Below are 23,653 nucleotides of genomic sequence, written 5' to 3' on the forward strand. Positions count from 1 at the left end.
TCTCTACCTAGGTAAGCTCATATTCTACCCTCTTTTCTTGTCTTCTTGTCTCCTTCTTCCTCCGTATACGGACTTCCCCAAACTTATTCATTCTCTCCTCCGTTCAGCCCAAACACCACTCCATCATAATCACCATTTCCTTTTTGGGCCGTACAGAAGTTTTCTTCAATTGACTAACAATTTACTCTTCCGCACATTCAGATTTTTGTTGATTACTTCCTCTTTTCACCATGCCTTCCGCTACAGCATCCGGTGCCCAAGGCAATGCCAACGACAACATTCGCAGATTCGCTGCTCCTTCCAGACCTTTGAGCCCAAGAGCTGAACACACCCTTTTCCACGACAAGACAAGATGTTTCGTTTACGGTCTGCAACCAAGAGCTGTTCAAGGCATGCTCGATTTCGACTTCATCTGCAAGAGAAAGACTCCTTCGGTTGCAGGTATCATTTATACATTCGGTGGTCAATTCGTTAGCAAGATGTACTGGGGTACCAGTGAAACTTTGCTCCCAGTTTACCAAGATGTTGAAAAGGCCATGGCTAAGCACGAGGATGTTGATACCGTTGTCAACTTTGCTTCATCGCGTAGTGTTTACCAATCTACCATGGAACTTTTGCAATACCCACAAATTAAGTCAATTGCCATCATTGCTGAGGGTGTACCTGAGAGAGTAAGTTTTCTCCCTCGAATTCCTCTGATCCTGTGCTCATGAATTATTTAGCGTGCCCGTGAAATTCTTCACGCAGCTGCAAAGAAGGGTGTTACAATCATCGGTCCAGCTACTGTCGGTGGTATCAAGCCAGGATCCTTCAAGATTGGTAACACTGGTGGTATGATGGACAACATTGTTGCATCCAAGCTTTACAGAAAGGGTTCCGTTGGTTACGTTTCCAAATCTGGTGGTATGTCCAACGAGCTCAACAACATTATTGCCAACACAACCGATGGTGTTTACGAGGGTGTTGCTATTGGTGGTGACAGATACCCAAGCACAACCTTTATCGACCATCTCCTCAGATATCAAGCCGACCCAGAATGTAAGATTTTGGTTTTGTTAGGAGAAGTTGGTGGTGTTGAGGAATACAGAGTTATTGAGGCCGTTAAGAACGGAACTATCACAAAGCCAATTGTCGCATGGGCTATTGGTACTTGCGCAAGCATGTTCAAGACTGAGGTCCAATTCGGACACGCTGGTTCATTTGCCAACTCTCAACTCGAGACCGCTGCTACCAAGAACAAGTCCATGAAGGAGGCTGGTTTCCACGTTCCAGATACCTTCGAGGATTTGCCAGCTGTTCTCGCTTCTGTGTACGAGAAGCTTGTTGCAGCTGGAACCATTGTTCCACAACCTGAGCCAATTGTACCAAAGATCCCAATTGATTACTCATGGGCTCAAGAACTTGGTCTTATCCGAAAACCTGCTGCATTCATCTCTACCATTTCTGATGATCGTGGACAAGAACTTTTGTATGCTGGTATGCCAATTTCTGATGTCTTCAAGGAGGATATCGGAATTGGTGGTGTCATGTCTCTTTTGTGGTTCCGTCGTCGTCTCCCAGATTACGCAAGCAAGTTCCTCGAAATGGTTCTTATGCTCACTGCCGATCACGGTCCAGCTGTTTCTGGTGCCATGAACACCATTATTACTACCAGAGCAGGAAAGGATCTTATCTCTGCTCTCGTTTCTGGTCTTTTGACTATCGGATCTAGATTCGGTGGTGCTCTCGATGGTGCCGCTGAGGAGTTCACCAAAGCTTTCGACAAGGGTCTTTCCCCACGTGATTTCGTCGATACCATGAGAAAGCAAAACAGACTCATCCCAGGTATCGGACACAAGGTCAAGTCAAGAAACAACCCAGATCTCCGTGTCGAGCTCGTCAAGGAGTTTGTCAAGAAGCGTTTCCCAAGTTGCAAGATGCTCGACTATGCTTTGGCTGTTGAGTCTGTCACCACCTCCAAGAAAGATAACTTGATCTTGAACGTTGATGGTGCTGTTGCCGTCTGCTTCGTTGATTTAATGCGCAACTGTGGTGCATTCAGTGCAGAGGAGGCTGAAGATTACATGAAGATGGGTGTCTTGAACGGTCTCTTCGTTCTTGGACGTTCTATTGGTTTAATTGCTCATTACCTTGATCAAAAGAGATTGCGCACTGGTCTTTACAGACATCCTTGGGATGATATTACATACCTTTTGCCATCTTTGTCATCAGGTGCCCCTGGTTCTGAGGGTCGTGTTGAGGTTCAGATGTAAGGTTGAGGTTAACCAGGAGACAAATTTTGTAAACGCGGATGAATTCGAAGGGTGGAAGTTATAGAGCATGCTTCCTACTTCTTACAAGGAATACTTATTTTTTTCTGATCCAAAACATGCTGGATGAATGGAGTTTTTAAGATCAATCATGTAGTAGATGAAGAATTGCTATAGAGCAAGAATTTTTTAATGGAAATGAAATTAAAATGATGAATCAATGAGGAGTTTTAGAGTTTTTGTATGAATTCTCTCATGTTGTAGTAAAGTTAAACGAAAATCTTATTTCTTGTGGTTATGCCAAGATAGAAAAGTCAACACAAAGTCCAAGCTGTGATCACAGAGAAGTAGGTATTTTATTTGATATCCTGTTCATGTTCAATATCCGTAGCTCATATTTCATCCTGATATTATCAATACATATGAGCTCAAATCCGCTTTGTTGTAAAATAAGAAGTAAGGGAATCCCTAACGCCTGACCATATCCCATGCGCATATATCCATTCATTCCAGTTCGTGTATGTCCTATTTTAAGGATCCTCCCATATCGTAGCATATCGTGCTATATCGTACACTCCAGTTTCCGTAATTTCTTCTTTCCCATCTCTCAGATTAGAGGTCTCTCTCTCTCTCTTCTAGGCAATTCGTCCCTGCCTTTCCAATTCCTCGATTCTCATCTCAATCTCTCCTAAAAGAACTCTAGATCTCATAATTTCAATTACACTGCATCCCCTCCGATGATTCCTTTCGCCCCCATCAATTCATCCACATACGCTCTTTCTACTGCTTTGTTCTTCTTTTCTTCTTCTTTGACGAGAACAGCGAGGACTTCGAGGGGTGGGTTTAAACCGAGTCTGGAGGCGCGGTGCCAGCGTTTGGTGCGGGAGATGCCGATGGCGGGCTGAGGGGTGAGGTTGTTAGTTGCTGTGATTGTTTTCTGGGGGAGGGGGGGGGAGAAGAATGATACATACACCAAATTGACTCATACAATCCCATTCCCTCAATATCTTCTCACTGATTTCTAAATCTTTCTGATGTACTCGAGGCGCTAAACGCAGATCCTCGCGCGCTTTCCAGTATTTGCGGATCTTGGCGTCGGAGATTTGAGATGCGAGGGTGGTTTGGAGGGTTTGATGGGCGGTTTGGGCTTTGGGTTTGGGTTGGGAGGTTGGTTTAGGAGAGGTGGTTGGGAGGGTGGTGGGCTTGAGGTCTGGGGATGCGGGGGAGGGGGATGGGGAGAGGCCCTTGGTGAGCTCGGTGAGGTCTGGGAGCTTGGTGATGGAAGATTTGGTTTTGAGTGTGGTGGGGGTGCTGGCCGCTTTGGAGATCTTGGAGGTGTTGGTGAAGGAGAGGGTTTTTTGAGTGCCTTTTTGGGCGGGGCCGCTGCTGCGACGGGTGGTGGGCATGATTGTTGTTTTGGTGGTTGGTTTGGATGATGCTTTTACGGTTTAGATGGTGAGCTAGTCGTATAGATATGAGTATGGGTATATGTGGAGATGGAGTGATGTTGATGGTATCGTATATTTTGAATCTATATTGATGCTTCGTAGATAATTTGGATTATGACGGTGGTGCTCGAACGGTTTGGCAGGGCAACATGTGGATTAGGTAAGCATTAGAGTCAAGTCTTTACTAGTGCGAATTTGGGGAATGGTCTGAGCGTCTTTGAAACTCTTGCGAGTTGTTTTTTGTTGGGAGAAGAGGGAGATTTATGCATGAATGTTTGAATGAGGCTTATTGTTTTATTGTGTTTTTATGGCTTGGTTTACTTGTATGTGGTTTTAATATTATCTACATTTGTTGCAGCATAAAATTCCTTTTCCTGTGTTTATTGAATTATTTTATAAAGCATGGAAGGGATGAACCAAGTGGATTCCTTGCGATATCGCTGGTGAAGTTTGAAAGTCTGTAACCTGTATCGTAGTTGTCAGAAAGCTCTAGACTTACTACTGGGTAGCTAGAACGTACCAAGGTCCGAGACTGACTAACAGGGACATGTGATATTTGCAGTGCTTCTGTTGCGAATAGCTTCGATATTACTTCAAGAAGCTAGCAGGTCCGACTTGTCCCCAAAGACATAGCTGTTCCCTTGTTATTGTAAATGCGGCATTCCACAACATGCTAGGGTCCAACTTGCTTGATAAAAGCAGCAGGACTTCTTAGGTGTGGAGGGGTAGCATAAAGAATTGTATGATCCTTCATGATTGTTTGTCAAAAGGACTGATTATATGCAATTCCAAACACCTCTGACGATGATGGGAATTTCAATGTTGTATTGCATAATCTGGATTCTGCGAGAATATGCACATGCAGGCAGAATAAAGCACAACCGGGGTTTCTATCAATTTCAGATAAAGACATTGCTATCTTATCTTTTCGACGCGGCTCTTTTCCTACCTGATCTGAAGGAATTGACAGAACGAGGAAGGAGTGGAATGTGTAGGATGGATCGTTGACACATGGCAGCTAGGATTCTGCGGACGGGAACCCGAGTTAGGATTGGGTGCTTGGAATCGGCAACCGGTCGTCATACATGCTACAGCCATGATCACATGCTACTCATTCATCAAGCCGAAGGATTCGATGTAGCTATGTTGATTGTGGAGAAAGCGTTAGCTCGGATGAAGGTACAGTATACAGTTTCATTGAAGATATTGCCTGACATGGGGATGATGCTATGCCGGTCGATCTTTTACTCTTATCCCCTTTGATGAAAACAACATTACTTTCCTCTCGATGGCTCGAATTGTCGATCTACTCCTTCCTTTTTCTAACCCTCTTATCATAATATCATGAACTTGTTATATTACTGCCGGTATAACACTTGTATATCGCAGGATACCAGTTCCTCTTCGTGTTTTACCTTCTCTTTTCATCAGTTGGAAGATATGCTAAGCTCATGAGTATCATGAACAACGTCATTCCTTACAGATTGAACGGTTTTTTGTTAATGAAATGACTATGGTTCTTTCCATGAGCTTCCTAATCATCTTGCAATGACCTACTTACCTGTGTTCTTCAACATACAAGAGCATAGCAACGCGCATACAGATTTAGTTATCGGTCCGCTTTGGGGAGGAAACTACTTCGATAAGGTCAAGATATGTGAGACGTAACAGTAGCCGTGTTGGAAACTGATGTTTGTATATGGATATCTCGAGTTGTTAACCCTAAAGGCGAGTTTTATTGATGCAAAAGATCATGTAAGTGTCGGTGGCACATCAAGACCGAGGATGGTCTGAGGAAGGGGATTGCTCGAGGCTTAGATAGAGATTGCAATACATGGATTAAACTACGAATAACCCTCTCAACGTTTCACTGATATTGAAAGATGATAGTCATATGTGCTTGTACCAATTTTGGTGACGGTCTAGAACACAATTTGACCTCCGTTAAACCCCCCGGTGAGCTTTGGTAGCATTCCTGAAGAACGGCCTGAGCTGAAGTGTAAATTTTTACAACGACTCAATTCAGATGTGCAACAAAACGTGGATTATGCAATTTTGGCACGTGGGCGGTGTATGTGGCGCCATTCACAATTATCAAATTCTGCCGGTCACGTCTGCCTTATTAGTATTAGCGGGAATGTCGTGATCAGACTACGGAGTTGTGATTTCGATTCGATTTTGAGAAGGTGAACTGCTAGTGAATACTTATCTATGATCGTCACAGTATAGTTGCCGTGATGTTCAGCTTATTTTCTCAAGGATGAATAATGTTCAAGAGTTTGAATATGATATATGAGCTGGCCGGGCTTCAGAAAAAGGATGCACAAGCAACCAACCTAATGGGGTAGTTGAGTTCCACTGCTGATGAGGGGCAGCTTCAAAATACACTCACCCATTTGCTACCGGATAAATGACACGAAAATCTTTGATACAAAATTGGGTATGTTAAGGATGACACATGCCAGTGCATATGGAGTATTATATTGGTGTTCTTAACAACATTCCCCAATCTTTGTCTCTCATAACAGTCGTCTTTCGAAAAATGTTGCTTCTACGAGCTGCGTTAATTATAGTAACCTTGGGTTTCACAAGAGCAGCTTCTTCAAGTGAATGTGTAAGTTAGAATCCATCAATTATTTCGGCTGTAGAATTGACTGGATGATCTCAGTGTTCTATATTGAAATCCAATATCACAGCTGCACCGAATAGTAAAGCTTATAATGCCACCATTTACGGCTTTTGGTCTGGCCAAGCACGCGATGATAAACCAACTTGTGTTCTACAACCAACTAGTAGAGAACATGTGGCTGCAGTGGTGAGAACTCTTACTCGATGGCAGTGTCAATTCTCAGTGAAAGGAGGCGGTCATACACCATTTGCTGGAGCGGCATCAATCAATGATGTAGTCACCATTGATCTGGCTAAACTCAATACTATATCGGTGGATAAAAATGTCGGAATCGCACATGTTGGCGCAGGATTGAAGTGGGGACAAATTTATGAGTATCTGGAAACTAAGGGTATGATGGTCTCTGGTGGTAGAGCATCTCTGGTTGGAATCGGCGGGTTAGTTGTTGGAGGTAAGTTGCCTTCAGAGCAAAGTATAAACTGTGGAGATAACTTACATGGATTTGATTGTAGGTGGTTATTCATGGTTTGCGCCCCAAAAAGGTTTCGTGGCGGATACTGTTATCAATTTCGAGCTTGTGGTTGGTAACGGTTCAATTATCAATGTGAATGCCACTTCGAATGTAGATCTTTTCGTCGGATTGAAAGGAGGAGGTAATAATTTCGGTATCGTAACTCGCTATGACCTGGAGTCATTCCCTTTTGAAAGGTTATGGGGAGGAATCATGACCTATCCAGCCAGCACGGCCAAAGCCCAAATCAATCTTTTCACCAATTTCACCAATCATATATCGGATGATCCAAAAGCCAATTTTCTCAATATATGGTCCTATTGACAAGTTTCTGGTTCGCAAAGTATCCTTAATGTTATTGATTATGTCGCACCAGTTGAAGCTCCAGCTATTTACTCCGATGCATTGGCAATTCCGAATTTAATATCTAGCACAATGCGAATTACGAATGTGAGTTCATTGACTGATGAGCTTGCTGGTGGTACCTCGACTTTAAATTCTAGGTACATCTTCGTCACTACGACCTTTTCGAATAGTGCGGGAATGTACGAAACAGCTGTGAATATCTCAAACAAGCATTTGGAACCTTTCAAAAACACTACGGGTCTTGTGTGGTCTATTCTCTTTCAGCCTATTCCACTGATCGTCAGCGAACGCTCGATAGCAACTGGTGGAAATATTATGGGTGTGGATCGGAACAAAGAAAATTTGACGCTCTTTTTGGTCTATGTGACTTGGCTTAAAGCTTCGGATGATCAAAAGTTCACTGATGCAGCTTATGCTACGGTCGATGAAATCAATGCGGTGGCGGGGACTCTTGGAGTTACAAATCCTTTTATCTATCTTAATTATGCAGGCCAAAAGCAAAATCCATTGGCGGGATATGGTGAGGGGAATATGGAGAAGATGAGAACCCTGAGTAGGAAGTATGATCCACAAGGGACTTTTCAAAAATTGGTCAAAGGGGGATTTAAAATCCCGGGTATGGAAATTGTTGTGGACTGGAAAGTCGGAATTCTAGAAATTACATGGACGAAAGAGTCAGTTTTGCTGTACTAATTGTTGACTTTTGATTCCCATCTCCATAAAGTCATTTTTCCACCGTTTTCCGCCGTTGAGTGAGTCAAGATCATCTGCTCCGGTCGGCGACACTGCATCCGTTTATCCCACAGCCGGTATAATTAACAAAGCCAAGGTACCTTGATTTGGTCGGCGACATTGCATACTGTATTCTCAACGGCTGGTACAATGAGCGTTGTGGTTGCATGGAATTTTTATAATATGCACCCCAGTCTTAGGATTCTCACATCACTACGAAACATCGATAACGATTTTAGCCGCCATGAAGAATGAGAATGGTAAGTAACGAAAAAGGAAACGGAGCCAAATGATCCGACGGCTTTGATAAATTTTCGTCCAAAATCACCTTGACCGGAATCAAATGATTGATTTAGGGGACCTTTCTAACATTCTCATGGGTTCACGTGGTTATCTTTTAGTATATCATTGTCCTTGTATGTATCTATACCTTATTTTTCCGACTTATTACTTACGTCAAAGCTCTATAGAATGCCATGTCGGCGAAGTATCTTTGGAAGTCAATGGTATGGTAGTAGCTTACTACGCTTACCTATCTACTAGCTCTTCTCGGGGACCTCGCTAAGCCTTAGCAAGTTGAAGATTGGAGCCAGCCAGTAAGGCGGCTTGGTATAAATGCACGATCGTTATTTTTACCCCACCTTTACCAATTCTTCAATCCCCAATTCCCAAGAAAGTATTCGGTGGCTCGAGTGGTACTCAATTGCCCCACCAAATGCTTCGCGCTTACATTGTTCCCGCAGGAATCGGGGACCTGCAGATTAATGTTGGAATATAACTGTTGCCTGACTTCATATATAACTCTTAATATACTATAAGGTTTGTATTCTCCGATCGGCGAATTCTCCATAGTAAGTCTTATACTACGGTCGCTTCGTATTTCGGACGTTTCCTTGTGTTGCGATATCGTACGGTATCACCGTGTCAGAGCTGGAATGCTTTGGCTTATGTTGTCAGACAGGCTGAATAATACCTAGCTAAGTTTGGAATTTTAAGTTTTGTGTTACACACAATTGATTGTGTAGTATCGGAAGGTAAATATGGAATATAAAAGCTGTGCACCCTACGTTGGAAAAAGGTCTCAATGTCCTTCAAACACAGGGTCAAATCAAACTCATTGGCAAAAATCGAAGTCTCACAACATAGTTTCAAATATTCCTCTGAGTCAATTTAATAATCAATTCCGAGATACGAATCCTTTTACTTCTCCATTCGATTCCCCTCGACTACCAACATTCCAAGATCGACAAGATTTCGAAGAACCAACTTTCATCAAGACTCGGAACGATCATTCAACCAGGGTTTGGGGACTTCAGAATTCAACGATCCAGAATTGTGAATCACTCGGAATCGGGATACCTCTTCACAGGCACCTTGACAAATTCGAGCTCGAGTCGAATCACACTATGACAGACACGACCAGCAGCACACTTTCACAGGCTTCGGGAAAGGCGGAGCAAGATTATGATATGGAACATCGTACTCAATTCATGACTGATGTTGAATTATCGGCCGTTGATGATACTCATTTAAACAATACTACCGTTCGAAATTTTACATGGAAGGATGTGACGGTTACTGTGAAGGACAATAAAACAAAAGAATCAAAAGCAATTCTAGATGATGTTAGTGGTGTTGTTGAAGCTGGTCAGTGGTTCTATTTGGAGTGGTTAGCTCAGAGAAATGGTAGATTACTAATATATTTGTAGGAGAGATATGTGCTTTGATGGGACCAAGTGGTTGTGGAAAAACTACTCTGTTGAATGTTTTGGCTCATAGAAATGCAGCTGCGAAAGCGATTGTAACGGGAAAGACACTGGTCAATGGATCAAGTCCGTCTAAAAGTGTTTTTCGAGATATGAGTTCATATGTTGAACAAGAGGATGCTCTCATAGGCTCTTTGACAGTACAAGAAACATTGAATTTCGCGGCTCGTCTTGCTCATAAAAGGTACGATCGTTAGCTTTTGGTTTATAATTCTACGAACTAACTCTTCTCTAGTTCATTGACGAAAAGTGAGCGAATGAGACGGATCAGAGGCTTGATCAATTCATTCGGTCTTCGTAATCAGGCACATACCATTATTGGAACACCAATTCAGAAAGGTGTTAGTGGTGGTCAAAAACGACGAGTTAGTGTTGCCAGTCAGCTCATCACTGGACCGAAAATTCTTTTCTTGGATGAACCTACATCTGGGTTGGATTCTGCTGCAAGTTGGGAAGTGATGTCTTTTGTTAAAGAGGTTGCAAAACAAAACAATGTTAGTTATTGCCACTATTATTAAGGATTTATATTGACATGATTATTTAGTTGATTGCCATAGCAAGCATTCATCAACCTTCAACCTCTACTTTCCAATTATTCGATAAGTTATTATTGTTATCCGGAGGAAAATCGCATTACTTTGGTCCTGTCTCAGAAGTCAATCAACATTTCCAATCTATAGGATATCCGATCCCACTCCACATGAATGCTTCGGAATACCTCCTTGATCTTATGAATACCGACTTTGCAGTCAATCAGTCACAGTCACAGGCAAGACTACTACAAATTTATCAATCTTGGTTGGTTTCGTCCGCTTTTCGACAAATGCATGATAAAATTCAGCATACATTGCAACATGTCAAGCCTTTACCCGTGGCCAATTCCTCGCGTGGTGGATTTTTCAATATATTGATGACATTGGTACACAGAGCATTCATCAAGAGTTACCGAGATGTGGTCGCATATGGTATTCGTATTGCGATGTATATGGGGCTTGCTATTATGATGGGTACGGTTTGGTTACGTCTTAAAACAGATCAAAGTGAAATTCAACCTTTCATTAATGCTATTGTGAGTACTCTACTTGTTCTAGGGATATATTTTTATGACTAACGAAATTTAGTTCTTTGGCTCAGCTTTCATGTCTTTTATGGCTGTCGCTTATGTTCCATCTTTTCTCGAAGATCGTTCTACATTTATCAAGGAGCGAGCAAATGGTCTTTATGGTCCTACAGCATTCATGCTCTCGAACTTCATTATTGGCTTACCTTATCTATGTATGTTTATAATTGTGTTTTCTGGCGCCCAACTAACATTATGATCAGTTTTGATATCATTTCTCTTTTCGGTAACAACATATTTTCTCAACAATTTCCGACCTACAGCTCCTGCCTTCTTCACATGGATAATGTGGTTGTTTCTCGATCTTCTCGCTGCCGAATCACTTGTCGTTCTTGTGTCCTCTCTATTCCCTTCATTTGTCATATCCCTTGCTCTTACTGCTTTTGCGAATGGACTGTGGATGAGCGTCGGTGGTTTCTTGGTACCTCCACAAATTCTTAACGTGTTTTGGAGATATGTATTTCATTACATTGATTATCAGGTATGTTCTCTTTTCTCTAATCTCTTCGCGAGATACTTTGTACCACCCGTGGTCATGATACAACAGTAATGCTAATGCATACCAATAGACGTACGTTTTCCAAGGAATGATGGTCAATGAATTTTCAGAAAGAGACTATACTTGCGGAACTTCCTGTCAATGCATGTACGTCACCGATCTCGCGCCTCAATGTAAAATTAGTGGTAAAGGAGTTTTAGATCAATAGTAAGTCTCTCTCCTTCCTTCACAATCTAGATTTTCATTGGAATTTTACTAACTAATCACAGTGGATACAAGACCGGCAAGACCGGTGAATGGGTAGGTATTTTAATTGCAATTATTATTGTATATAGGATTTTGGGCTTGGGTGCTATGTATTTTAGACGATAAAATCAGTATTTGGTGAATGGATTGACAAGAATGGAAAGACTTTGGGATTTGGGGATGTAAAAGTGGCTTGGATGTTACTTGATTGGGAATGAAGCACCAGAACGCGGCACGGGTGGTGGCAGCTTTGGGAAGTGTGGTGATCAGATGTTATGCGGACACAGTGTTGTACATTAATAAGTGTGAGGGATCGTTCATATAGATTATCCATGAGTTTTCGAGATTTGTTTTGTTTAGTATTCATTTTGCTATGTATATATTTCTGGACTTTGGATGTGTGAAGCAAGACTGTATATGTTTCTCCTCTCTTGTAGAAAATCCTTTCCATTCATTAAATCGAATAGTGATATTGTAGCATTGTAAAATAAGCTATCAATACCCAAGCCTGGCTGAAGATGTCTAATCAGTGATCATTGATCATGATCTCACTTTCACCAACTTTGGAACTTACTACATACATATTGTAGTATAATCGTCATCCATCTCTTCACGCACACATTCCTCATCATTCACCTATCCATCCACAAACATTCAGCCAGACGTTACAGTACGCTCGAGCCTTCATCACATCATCTTATCTCTTCACCCGTCTCTCACCAAGCAAGCCATCTCCTCATCACCTCACCCCACGGTACTACCACATCCATTCATTTATTCATACGTGCTGCGTATATACCCTCAAACATTAGTTTATACATAATATATATCTAAACACAGCATATAGAAACTTCATCCGGATTCAGCCGGCTCGAGTATATGTTACACAAGTCACACGAGTGATACAGGTCGAGTACAGAGTGACAGAGCATTTCGTTTTGACTCTCGTTTTTGACTGCGCCTATAGGGTTGTACTGTTGATTCATTTTCTTCCGGGGATGTACGGAAGGAATGGGAGGGTGTTTGTGTTATGGATGGGGTAGATAAGGTAGATATGAGAAGAGTTTAGACGGTGAGACGATGGATTATAAAGACGGCGATGAAGTTGTCGATGACTGTTGAGGATTTTGATGACACAACTTTTCGTAAAATCTGCAAACCCGCCTTTTGGCGAAGATATCTAAATTCAGATATCTGAAGAGAAAACCATATACGTATCCAAGTACATACTTCATGCCGTACAACGCCAAATCATACGACTCTCAACCGCCCGACTTGATCCCAGTCTATACTTTGTACGCTTCCAGTCCAGGGACGCACTCACTCTCGAGGCACCCATGTTGTGTTTACTACGCAGATCACATATATGTGAGATTATGTTAAGATGGAATTACACATAATTATGCTGTGTCAATTCGTGCATTTCATGGCTTGATGGCGAGTTGAACTCTGGGTCTGCACTACATGCATACGTGGGTATATTTACGTAGATCAATTCTACTCATGGATTTGTGTTGATGATGAGCCGCGATTGCATATAATATGCATACTTAACGATATTCACGGTAAGTACGGGATGAATGTGATATCGCTTTCGCTTACATTTTACCGTCAACGTTGCGAGTTTTCTTGCCACTGTCTGAAGTTGGAACTTGGAGTCCAATATCCTAGTTGGTCGAAACGTTGTATAACGTATTGGCACTGCTGACATACATATATTTCAGTAGTATTATAGAGTCGTAGTATTTATGAAATAGACGGGAGACATTTGAGGTCTGGGCATGGCGGCTATGACGGTAATTTTTGATTAATCTTGTGATCAGGAAATCTAATCTGGGGATTGGCAGTGCTTGAGATCGTCGGGTTGCAGATACATTTGCCCAATATATGTAAGTATGGACATGGAATCTGCAGCCGGTGGCATTATCTAAAAGTGTTCTTGTGAGCACAACATGTGCTGTTTCGAAATGTTTCAGGATTCAACCGAAAGTGAGATTATGAGACATTTGGTTCAATTTAGACTTTAATATGTACTGATACTTCAAGGTACGTACATGCTTTAGACTTTGACATCACCTAGCTTTTTGACTACATTTTCGAAAAATCTCATACCGAGTTTTGAGGCAACTCTTTCATCACCCATCTCATCTTCTCCATCTTCTACCCCTAACTCTTTACCACCAACTATACATCTCTTTACGACCTCTTCCACTATTTCACCCATCTCACCTCCTATTTTCGACAGCATGTCTTCACCCATAAGAATTTCCTGTACATTCTTTGCTCTCTTTGAAGATCGTCCACTGATCTCAGTCATGATCTCGGTTATTGATTTCCAGAAACATAATTCAACTAATACCACACCAAAACTATATATATCGAAGCTTTTTCGGTAGCCTATAAATAACATCAGTCTCGTTGACCATTAAATTTCTGGAAAGACAACTCACTTTCTCTTGGGCCAAATCCAATATTTTGAGTACTTGGATGTCTATACATATTGTGCTCTTCACCATCTCCTGGTATCTCTGTCGTTTCATCCTTTCTAGCTGGTCGAGCAAAATCAAAGCCACTCAAATATACTTGATCCCAGTTCACAACTTGACGTTTACCATCATTCGATGTAACTGGGAAAAATACTATGTTATGCGATCGAAACCCTTTGTGAAGCCAATTCACGGAATGTAGATATAATAGGCAATTAGATAAGGCATGAGCTAATTTTATACGATCAGTGATTCGAGGTTTGGGATAGTTCGAGAACAATTGGATGAGAGAGGTAGGGGAGGTCTCAATTGATTGTGGCTTCCGAAAGACAATTCCAATACGTGCCTCGGGAGGTTCATCTTCTTCGGAGTCGGAAGAGGGAGAAGTAGGCTCGGAGGTAAGATTATCGAAATATCCAAGACAATGAGGAACTCGGAAAGCCTCTGGTTTGGGCTCGTGATGAAGGAGTGCAGCAAGTTTCTGAACGCGGTCTACTATGAGGGGGGAAGGAGAGGTAGCACCCGGACTACAATCATACTCTTTCCATTCAATCCATACTGGTTCTTCAATACCATCGTGGGAGTATGTAGCCTCGCATCTAATGGCATCTCCATCTATCGAATCCTCTTCAGGAGCAAGTTGGATGCTAGACTTAGCAATTTCGAGACTCGTCCTTTCATCGTTTGGTCTTCCCAGCGAAAGAGCATTTCCAGTCGCCTCATCCCATGTTAAACTTCCAGTCGTGGGATTAATTGATTCATTAAATGCCTTGAATTTGGCAAGCTGGGACAAGAGCTTTAAGCCCGAATTGTTGTCGTCCGCATAATCATGAGGAATCGATGGTGTGTGATATGTTCGAGCATTCAGCTTGATATTCAGGGCCATAACCAATTGGCATAGAGAAGAAAGATCTTTGTGGAGTTGTAATACACCTCGGTTTGTATCTTGAGTCGTCCGATGGATCTCGGTTTGCAAACGGGTATCAAGGATATCCGTCATATTATCGTTGAGAGTGGAGAAACGTTGAAGAAGAATCTCAAATGCTTCCTTGTCAAAGGCTGTCCACCAAAGACGCCGCGCCCCCTCGGTGATTTGATCCGTGGCATTGGTCTTGAGGGATTTCATAGCTTTCATTATAAATTTCCTTCTCGATTCGGACAATGGTACATGAGCACTGGAGGCATCTTTAGCTGGATCATCGATAGAATTCTCATCTGACACGAAGTCAGGGATAACCTTGAGGTGCTTATTCTTCCTCTGGGCATTCTCGAATTCCTTGAACAAGCATTGGATCTGAACAAGAAGGTCTAGGATGGTGGTTCGATGGATGACAAATGTATTGGATTCGCGAATTTTTTGATCCTTTTGATTGTCAAGGTCTAGCAGACCGGATGTTTCACTCCATGCAAATAATCTCTGCTGTTCCATCCGCAGTCTCAAATTGTAGTATTTTGACTCTTCAGGGACATTCTTTGCTGTGATAATGAATTGAATCCCTGACAATAATGATATCAATATCCAATAAATTGATTGTAAAGATCAAGGGAATCATGTACCTTGAATGCATCCTGTAAACACTTGACCAGCCAAGGATGCTACACTGAGAGCTATACCTACAGCACTGATTGGGTCCATATTTCAAAAGAAGTGAAATGGTGTGTCGGGAAATTTGATTGTGCTACCGAGGTATGCGAGTCAAAACAAATCACGGCACGGGTGGCCTAGAATATGGAACCGATTGAACCAAAAGGGCCGGTCGTCTAATAACGGCAAGTATGGATGAGTTGCGGTGGAAGCCCTCCCATCAAAACACGATGCTGCTGAATTGTCTTCTGCACAGATATTTGCTGGGCAAAGAAAACCTGGCAAAAGAAAAACTGGGGTAGGGCCGCGGATCCGCAGATGGCGCTCGAATAATTCTTATTGCTTACAATCTTTCTTCGATGTTGTATGTGAAACTGAAGCTTTTCAGAAACTATAGCAAACGAAATACACAGGCTCAATGAAGAAGAGAAACCCAATGACAAAACGATCGACTAGTGACTGCAACACCGTTGAGTGTAATTCAGATAGACATTATCCCATCGTATCATAAAATGATAAAGATTCATCTACCGGCGAGCCAGCCTCATTGTGGCCATGCTCATATACCCTACCCAATCGCTTTTGATATTATTCTCCACAACTATGCAGGTGTCAAAAGGCAGATTTTGCATCACAGCCCTCTCTTGTCTCTCTCCTATGGTGTGCTGAAAAATGGCAGATGGCGGGAAGTTTCCCATGTGAGATAATCTTAACCTTTTATATGCAGATTGAATGCAAGGAAATGCAGAGCTGAGGAAATTTTGTATCAATCGCGGATGATGAAGGGGAAATCCGAATCAATCGACGTAAAAAGAAACAAGGTCACGTGTATGGTGAATTAAACCACTCTCGGGACTCAGCTCCAATGGGATTTCTTTGCTTCTTGTGCTCCAAAGTAAATGAAAGGAGATACGCATCAAATACGCATCAACTACGCATACCTACGCATTAAACAACTGTATGTCAGATAGAAAATCGATTGAACGGATGGACCACTCCGCATGCATATAATAACAACTTGTTCGCACCAGGAGTGATAGGTCCCCATCGTTATATTGAGGCTGTCCGTCCGTCTTCTCAACATCTTCCAACACAAGTTCACAACATTATTTCATTCTCGTGGCTCCCTCCACCCTTTATAAAGATTTGACTTGGACCCCGTTGAACACAAACGACATCGCGGTCAGCATATCATTGACGTGTTTGTACTGATAAACTTCTCAAACCTTCTTGTACTCAATCTATTCGGGCTCATCGGGGACCTCGCTAGGTACCACATTTACTACGGTAGTCAGCATTTCCTATCCAATATCATAGTACAAGGATAGAATATCCATCAATCATTCGACGTTTTGTACCAGGGTTGCAGTATTGACTTTCCAATGCAGCAGACCTCTACTTCTGTGCCTCATATGTTTTGGTCGGCGAGCAATTCATCCACATCCACATCAAATCTGACCACTAGAGCTATGGATTCCATTTCTCCCATCCAAACGCCTTCGACGAGTAATGCTTCATCACTATCACCAAATTCCGATCATGTGCCTGAGAAACAAGGCGAGAGACAGTTAGCAGTCGTTCCGGACCATCAAAAGGACCGGATTACAGTCCCGTCAGCATGCGTCGCTTGTCGCTCCAAGCACCTCAAATGCGATGGCTTTAGTCCATGTTCTAGATGCTCTACTAATGAATATGAATGTGTCTACGTGAGAAGTCGTCGAGGCTTTAAGGGTCCAAGACGTAATGGGGCTCAAAACAAGACGGCGGCATCGACGTCAACTCAATCGAACAATTCCAGAGCTTGTCCATTAGTTCGACCAGGGACATCATCTACAACCATCAATACCACCGGTAATTCGGTCAACATTCCCAGTGGATTAGCTACACCTCCCGACAATAGACTACAGACGCTACCGTTCGGTCCGGCAAATCCTCCGTCTTATGTTATTAATAGAGATCAAACGGTTTTAGACGTCAATAAACCTCAATACAACGGATTAGACCTTCGACAAAAATGTATCGAAGCATTTTATTATCATTTTTGGCCCGCACATCCATTCCTTCTCCCCAGAGATAATCTGCTTAGATTGCTCAAGGAGAAAAAACAACTGGAGCATTTAGAAGCTGCTATGAGATATGTGGGGTCATTCTTCATAGATCAAGCACCTACTACGGCACTATGTCTAGAAGCTGAACGAGCAATTTATCGTCCAGATTGTCCCAAGGATGCATTCAAAGTTCAGGCAATGCTTATTCTTTGCATTGGACTTGATGGTTACACATATCAAGAGAAGGCCTTGGAAGTCCTTACTGATGCTCAAGAGTTGGCATTACAATTGGGAATGAACAAAAGAGATTTTGCTTCTATGCATGGAAATGGCTGGTCTAGTTTGGAAGAGAGTTGGCGTCGTACTTGGTGGGAAATGTTTGTGGTTGATGGGATGATTGCTGGCGTTCACCAAAAGAGTTTCTTTCCCATGAAGGACATACCCGCAGAAGTTGGACTTCCATGTGAAGAGAGCGAATATATTAATGGAGTAAGTTCTCCCTAATTGATACCCGAGAATTTCCCGTCATACCTACCCTTCAAAATTACCATACTAACAAAAATCAGAATATTCCACCCCCTCATTTCCTCACAGACTTTGACGATGAGGATTTTGAACATCGTGATTACAGCTACTCCTCTTTCACATATCGTATCTCTGCGATCCGAAACTTAGGTCGACTATTGACGGGAAAGATGATCAATCCACATCCTGACAGTTCCGCCGTCGATCGTCTTGATGCGTATCTTGTAAACTTTCGTTTACATCTACCAGATAACAAGAGACAACTCGTCAGTGGTGATGGCAAGCTTGATGAGATGCTGTTCCAAGCAAATATGATTACAGAAGCGTATGTTTTCCACTTATCTATCTTCCGGCAAACCCTCTTAGCCTTTAACCTTTTACCACTTTCCTTTCCACAACTTCGCTTCGGTGCTTCCCACATGAACTAACTCTCATCCTCTTAGCGCGACTATCGTTCTCCACCGTGAGCTCTCGGAATTAGATAGTAGCATCACTACTCCCATAACCTCCTGTGCCCCTCACCATCCTATCATGCCCGGTTCAAACTACAACATCCACGCCTCCAAAACCATTACCGCCGCCCAATCAATCTCCAAACTCATTACTCTCCCCGTTCCCTTAATCCGCCACACACATTTCTTCACCTGCGTCGTAACTCTTGCCTCTGTAGTCCATCTCTCTTGTTGGTCTGTTCTCTACCCTACTCTCAATGATGACGATTTGAAACAACAATTGAAATTGAATACTGGGGCTCTGAAAACTTTATGGCAAGTCTGGCCTAGTGCTGGAAGAGCATTTGGACAGGTTAAAGGAGTAGCGAGTGAGATTTGGCAGAGGAAAAAGGAGGTTGTTGAGAGAGGGTGGTGGGGTGAGGCTGGTGAGGAGGGCTTTATCAGGAATATGCAAGAGGAACAGGGATATTTGGAGGAATTGCAATTACTTGATGCTCCTGTACATCCGGGATTTTAGATGTTGTCCGTAGGGTTTTTTTACTGCCTTGCAGTTTCTGCTCTATCCCCCTTTTCCTTTTCCTTTTCCGAGGCTTTTCTTCGGAGTGTTTGCTTGGCGAATCTATCATTTTATGGATGGATTTTTCCATACCTAACCTTATATCCTCCTCGATTCGGGGTTGATTGACTGTCAGTTCCTACTATCCAGTGGGACTTACCCAGATACCTTTTTCTCTTACTTTGCATTTGGTATTTCGACGCATGGACACAAGGAAAGAAAAGCTCAACCCAATGGAGGATAAAGGACGAGATATTGACAGGGGCATACATTGACAAGACGAGATGAGATGAGACGAGAAGATTGAGAAGAGATGAAAATAACGGCCTATCTATTTGGATTTGTATTTCGATATTCGTGAATGTGAGAGGAAGGAAAGTTGGAGTTATATATTTTTCCTTCTGTTGTTTCTTTGGCTTGGATATGGAATTGACAATGGGAATCGAAGAGAATGACGAATGGACCGAATTCGATAATAGGGTTGATGATATGAATGGATACTGGATATCATGTTTACTTCTACCCTTGATCTTCTTCTAATCTTGGAATGAATTATCGCTAGGGAGATTTGAGTAATAACTTTACGAGGGAAATGGTATGCTTAAGAATAGGAATCATATTTTATCTAGTATTCATTGATTGCTTACTTGCTTGCGCACCTCAAGGGTATAACCATATGATATGTAACATCGCAATAGAAATGAATATCGACGACTTCATGCCACCCACCTTTAACCTCTTCGCTCTACTCATCTTGAATTAAATCTTGGAGAAATATCTATTGTCATGTAGTGTATTGTAAACATGCATAACGTAATAGACCAGGAAGGATTTCTGAACAACCCTTCTGTAGTGATCCATGCTAAAGACCAGCGGAAAAATGCCTCTAAGCATATACAAATCCAACCAGAACTCCAATCCGAACTCCAGCCAGACTCCAAATGAGGTATACAAAACCAAATTTCTATGTCTTCCCCACCTAACTCTTCAAAGCTTGTAATCTTCCTCTCATTTGATTCAACATAGCCTCGGCATCCTCGTCTTCCTCTTCCGCAGCAACTTCCTCTTGTACAGGCGCTGCCGGCAAATTTGGCGTCGCTCCCACCTTAGACATTCTATCCTGCAATATCTCACCAAGTACCTTATCAACCTCTTCCTCCGCCTCTTCATCCTCCTCTTCCAACTGATCAGGCATCATATCCCCAACCATCTCTTCAATAATCCCCGCCTTTACCAATTCCTGACTCAGTTCCCTCATCGTTCCCATCAACTCCGGTAATCGCACCAAACTATTAACGTCCTTCATGATACCCACACTCGCCTTAATACTGCCCTCGATCTTCCTCACCGCAAACGCTTCATTAACTTGCATATTCACACTCTGCAATTGGGCTTTCGACGTGACGAGTCTGCGGGAGGTATTTCGGGTGCGGATTAATTCGCGCGCGAAAATTCGAGTTTCTTGGGCGGCTTGTTTGGCTTGAGAGGGATTGCGTTGGGCGCGTTTGTTGGCGGCGATGATTAGGTTGCGGGTTTTGTTTTCGACGGCTTTGAGAGCGGCGATGTCTCGGTCGAGTTTGCGGGTGTTTTGGCGGATGAGATTGTTACATTTGCGGACCTGGGGAGGATTAGATGAGGGGAGATAGATGGATTAGAGAAACATGAGAATGGGTATGCATGGTATTGATATGGTATGGTATGGTATGGTATGATATGGGGAATATACGCACTTGAACTTGAGGATCGGGTTTGAAGAAGACGGCTCTTATGGACTCCATGATGGGTGTTTTGAATACGATTTACCACCAGAATGGGTTGGAGGTTTGTAGCCGTGTTACTGAATAGAGAAATTGAAGGTTGAAGACGGCTTCTTTGGAAATTTGATCGTATTAGATTAAATCGTTCTAATCTGGGTCGAAGGTTCAATTATTGTAGGTACCTACGAGTAGTAATAAGTGTGATAAGTGGAAGAGTGCCGATAAGTGATGGTGATTGATACGATGTAGTTTGATACATGTCCATGGTAGTGTAGTATACCAGTAGTACAGTATTACTCTAGTTTGGGGTTTAGGTCCAAGCTCAATCAGATGTCTGCGGTTAGTGACGTTGCCTTTTCACGCTTTTCTACTTTTCTACAGGAGCCGCAACTACAACGTGGGGTTAAGTTCTCATTAATAATTAAGAAGGAAGAAAAGAAAGAGAAAACCTTCATTTATCTTATTTGATTCAATTATTTACAGACTTCCATTAATAAATTGAACAGAATAGTAAAATAAGACATATATCGTTAAAAAAGACTATAATAGGAAATTAATTATAATTACAGCATGTCTTGTAATTGTACCGTAAATCAAAGAATGTTTATTATTGTTACTCTCTCCCTACCTACCACTCACTTACCATTCCAATTGTACTTTCCCCAATGTTCTCGCAGGTTCCATACATCTAGCTGGCTCCAGCCTCGTTTGTCTGCACACAGCAAGAAGTAACAAATAGAAAGTTCGCCAATCCTTTCTTTAACCTCCCCTCAATAATTTCTCTCTTCTACAACAACAACAACAATACCAACTCTGTACAAACCTTTTGCTTGATACCCCAATTCAATTTTCGCACCCACAACATCTTCTAGTTCATTTTTCATACAAAAAGACTTTCAATCACAATGGCTGAATCAACACCTGAAGGTAAGCTTTGTTAGCTCTTTTCTTTCTTACGAGTGTTGCGATAAAGAGGTTTTCAAGCTTCTCTACTGTCACAACCTAGAACTCAGTTCTTTCTTGTTACTTCAGCTTTTGCTTGGAGTTTGTGCCATTTCAAATGAATCCCAGTCTTTGGTGGTTTCTGTGGCTAGCTATGTTTTTGAGGCCAATCTGTTGCATCCCACATTTACTTTTTCAATGAGGGGTACTGCAGGCTGAAGCCTCAAAATTCACAAGCAAGAGCCAGTAACTGCTCAGAGCTATTTACTTGATACCACCCATACACAGAGATATATACACATATGTATACTCGGTATCTGAATATCTCACTAATGAATTTCACAAATAGTTCTCTGGGCTCAAAGATCCAACAAGACCGAAGCCGAAAAGAATTTCATCTACTTAACCATCAGCGTTCCCGATGTCAAGGAACCAAAGATCGACCTCAAGTCCCAATCTCTTACATACTCCGGCTACTCCGAGTCTCTCAAGCGTGCATATGCAGTTACCTTGGAATTCTACGAAGAGATCGATGAGAGTGCTTCCAAGTACAATCACACCCAGAAAAACACTCAATTCGTCTTGAGAAAGAAGGAGTTGAAGGAGGAGTTCTGGCCTAGATTATTGAAGGATTCCAAGAAGGTTCATTACTTGAAGACCGATTTCGATAAGTGGGTTGATGAGGATGAGCAAGATGAGGCTCCTGAGGAGGATTTGAGCCAGATGGGTGGCATGGGTAAGTTTTTTGCATTCGATTGAACATAAGGCTGGACAATAAACTAACAGATGATTCTTTAGGTGGAATGCCAGGAATGGGAGACATGATGGGAGGAGCCGGTGGAGACTTCGGTGGTATTGATTTCTCAAAACTCGGAGGAGCTGGCATGCCAGGAATGGGTGGAATGGGCGATGATGATGAGGGCGAAGATGATGAGGATGACGACGATATGCCAGCACTTGAAGGAGAGGAGGAAGCTTCCGAAGCGCCAGCTGCTAAGATCACCGAGGTCGCTTAGATGATTCCCTTTATGACAAATGACTCTCGACATTCATTTCATTCAACTTCATTTCAACAAAGCAGAGATACTATACTAGGAGTTCTGAGATGATACGAAAGAACTTATATGGATATCTTTTGCTCGATTCATCAGAGTTTTTTGGTGAGAGCTAGGGTATACACATAGTGGATTCTTTGGTTCGTTTATGGGATGGAATTTTATCGAATTGCTGAATGGATGCACATTGAAGGAAAGAATGGATGAATATGATATAAAAGTAACGACTTATCTTTTCTTGATTAAAATCGCGTGTGAAGAAGTGAAGTGAAGAGATGATTGTGGATTCGTGACCTTACTCGGAGTGACTACCCAATACTGTAGGTTCCTATGAATCTCTTGCAGACTTGATACTTGTTTTATGCAAGTCATATATGCATTCATTCCTTTACTGTTACATGATAGGCAGTCGATACTAGATAGGCATTGGATACTTAGTGTTTATTCACTCCGTATTAATAGATAGAAGCTACTTATCTAGTTAGCTGTTCTGAGGGGGGGTAATAATAGGGTGGGGAGGGGGAAGAGAGGGAAGGAGGAGGAGAAGGGGCGTATAAACCTTTGGGGATAGTATGAGGAGATGGGATGGAGAGAGTAGATGCTATATTGTGAGATGAGATGCTTGAGATGCTATGCTTGGGTGGGGAAACGAGATGGGAGATGGGAGATGGGAGATGGGAG

General features: G+C 42.3%; 8 protein-coding genes across 8 annotated transcripts; 5 read left to right on the forward strand and 3 right to left on the reverse strand.

Moving 5' to 3' along the window:
* Nucleotides 1–230: 230 nt before the first annotated feature.
* Nucleotides 231–2,252, forward strand: EAE98_007067 (uncharacterized protein; the record flags this gene model as incomplete). Its single annotated transcript, XM_038954690.1, has 2 exons — nt 231–671; nt 723–2,252. The coding sequence occupies 2 exons, from the start codon at nt 231–233 to the stop codon at nt 2,250–2,252; spliced, it is 1,971 nt and encodes a 656-aa protein (XP_038808832.1).
* Nucleotides 2,253–2,967: 715 nt separating this feature from the next.
* Nucleotides 2,968–3,655, reverse strand: EAE98_007068 (uncharacterized protein; the record flags this gene model as incomplete). The annotated part of the gene is made up of 2 exons (XM_038954691.1): nt 2,968–3,150; nt 3,221–3,655. The coding sequence occupies 2 exons, from the start codon at nt 3,653–3,655 to the stop codon at nt 2,968–2,970; spliced, it is 618 nt and encodes a 205-aa protein (XP_038808833.1).
* A 2,584-nt stretch (nt 3,656–6,239) lies between these two features.
* Nucleotides 6,240–7,896, forward strand: EAE98_007069 (uncharacterized protein; the record flags this gene model as incomplete). Its single annotated transcript, XM_038954692.1, has 4 exons — nt 6,240–6,311; nt 6,366–6,777; nt 6,839–6,979; nt 7,166–7,896. The coding sequence occupies 4 exons, from the start codon at nt 6,240–6,242 to the stop codon at nt 7,894–7,896; spliced, it is 1,356 nt and encodes a 451-aa protein (XP_038808834.1).
* A 1,445-nt stretch (nt 7,897–9,341) lies between these two features.
* On the forward strand, nt 9,342–11,692 carry EAE98_007070 (uncharacterized protein; the record flags this gene model as incomplete). Its single annotated transcript, XM_038954693.1, has 8 exons — nt 9,342–9,582; nt 9,645–9,885; nt 9,937–10,195; nt 10,246–10,770; nt 10,823–10,976; nt 11,025–11,302; nt 11,391–11,527; nt 11,590–11,692. The coding sequence occupies 8 exons, from the start codon at nt 9,342–9,344 to the stop codon at nt 11,690–11,692; spliced, it is 1,938 nt and encodes a 645-aa protein (XP_038808835.1).
* Nucleotides 11,693–13,498: 1,806 nt separating this feature from the next.
* EAE98_007071 (uncharacterized protein) lies at nt 13,499–16,155 on the reverse strand. The gene is made up of 3 exons (XM_038954694.1): nt 15,610–16,155; nt 14,017–15,549; nt 13,499–13,963 (listed from the first exon to the last, which is right to left on the reverse strand). Exons 1-3 carry the CDS (start codon nt 15,686–15,688, stop codon nt 13,626–13,628), a joined length of 1,950 nt encoding a protein of 649 aa, XP_038808836.1. The 5' UTR covers nt 15,689–16,155; the 3' UTR covers nt 13,499–13,625.
* An 864-nt stretch (nt 16,156–17,019) lies between these two features.
* EAE98_007072 (uncharacterized protein) lies at nt 17,020–19,179 on the forward strand (the record flags this gene model as incomplete). Its single annotated transcript, XM_038954695.1, has 3 exons — nt 17,020–18,174; nt 18,252–18,535; nt 18,654–19,179. 3 exons carry the CDS (start codon nt 17,020–17,022, stop codon nt 19,177–19,179), a joined length of 1,965 nt encoding a protein of 654 aa, XP_038808837.1.
* A 1,018-nt stretch (nt 19,180–20,197) lies between these two features.
* On the reverse strand, nt 20,198–20,996 carry EAE98_007073 (uncharacterized protein; the record flags this gene model as incomplete). Its single annotated transcript, XM_038954696.1, has 2 exons — nt 20,198–20,836; nt 20,949–20,996. The coding sequence occupies 2 exons, from the start codon at nt 20,994–20,996 to the stop codon at nt 20,198–20,200; spliced, it is 687 nt and encodes a 228-aa protein (XP_038808838.1).
* An 884-nt stretch (nt 20,997–21,880) lies between these two features.
* On the forward strand, nt 21,881–22,933 carry EAE98_007074 (uncharacterized protein; the record flags this gene model as incomplete). Its single annotated transcript, XM_038954697.1, has 3 exons — nt 21,881–21,902; nt 22,267–22,653; nt 22,716–22,933. The coding sequence occupies 3 exons, from the start codon at nt 21,881–21,883 to the stop codon at nt 22,931–22,933; spliced, it is 627 nt and encodes a 208-aa protein (XP_038808839.1).
* Nucleotides 22,934–23,653: the final 720 nt, after the last annotated feature.

Source organism: Botrytis deweyae (assembly GCF_014898535.1).
Source record: "Botrytis deweyae strain B1 chromosome Unknown BDEW_016, whole genome shotgun sequence".
Lineage (NCBI taxonomy): Eukaryota > Fungi > Ascomycota > Leotiomycetes > Helotiales > Sclerotiniaceae > Botrytis > Botrytis deweyae.

Coding starts and splice junctions, on each gene's coding strand:
- EAE98_007071 (XM_038954694.1), bottom strand. CDS start 15,688: ATGGACCCAATCAGTGCTGTAGGTATAGCTCTCAGTGTAGCATCCTTG. Junction 15,550..15,609: donor GTTTACAGGATGCATTCAAG/GTACATGATTCC, acceptor CATTATTGTCAG/GGATTCAATTCATTATCACA. Junction 13,964..14,016: donor TGGATTTGGCCCAAGAGAAA/GTGAGTTGTCTT, acceptor TGTTATTTATAG/GCTACCGAAAAAGCTTCGAT.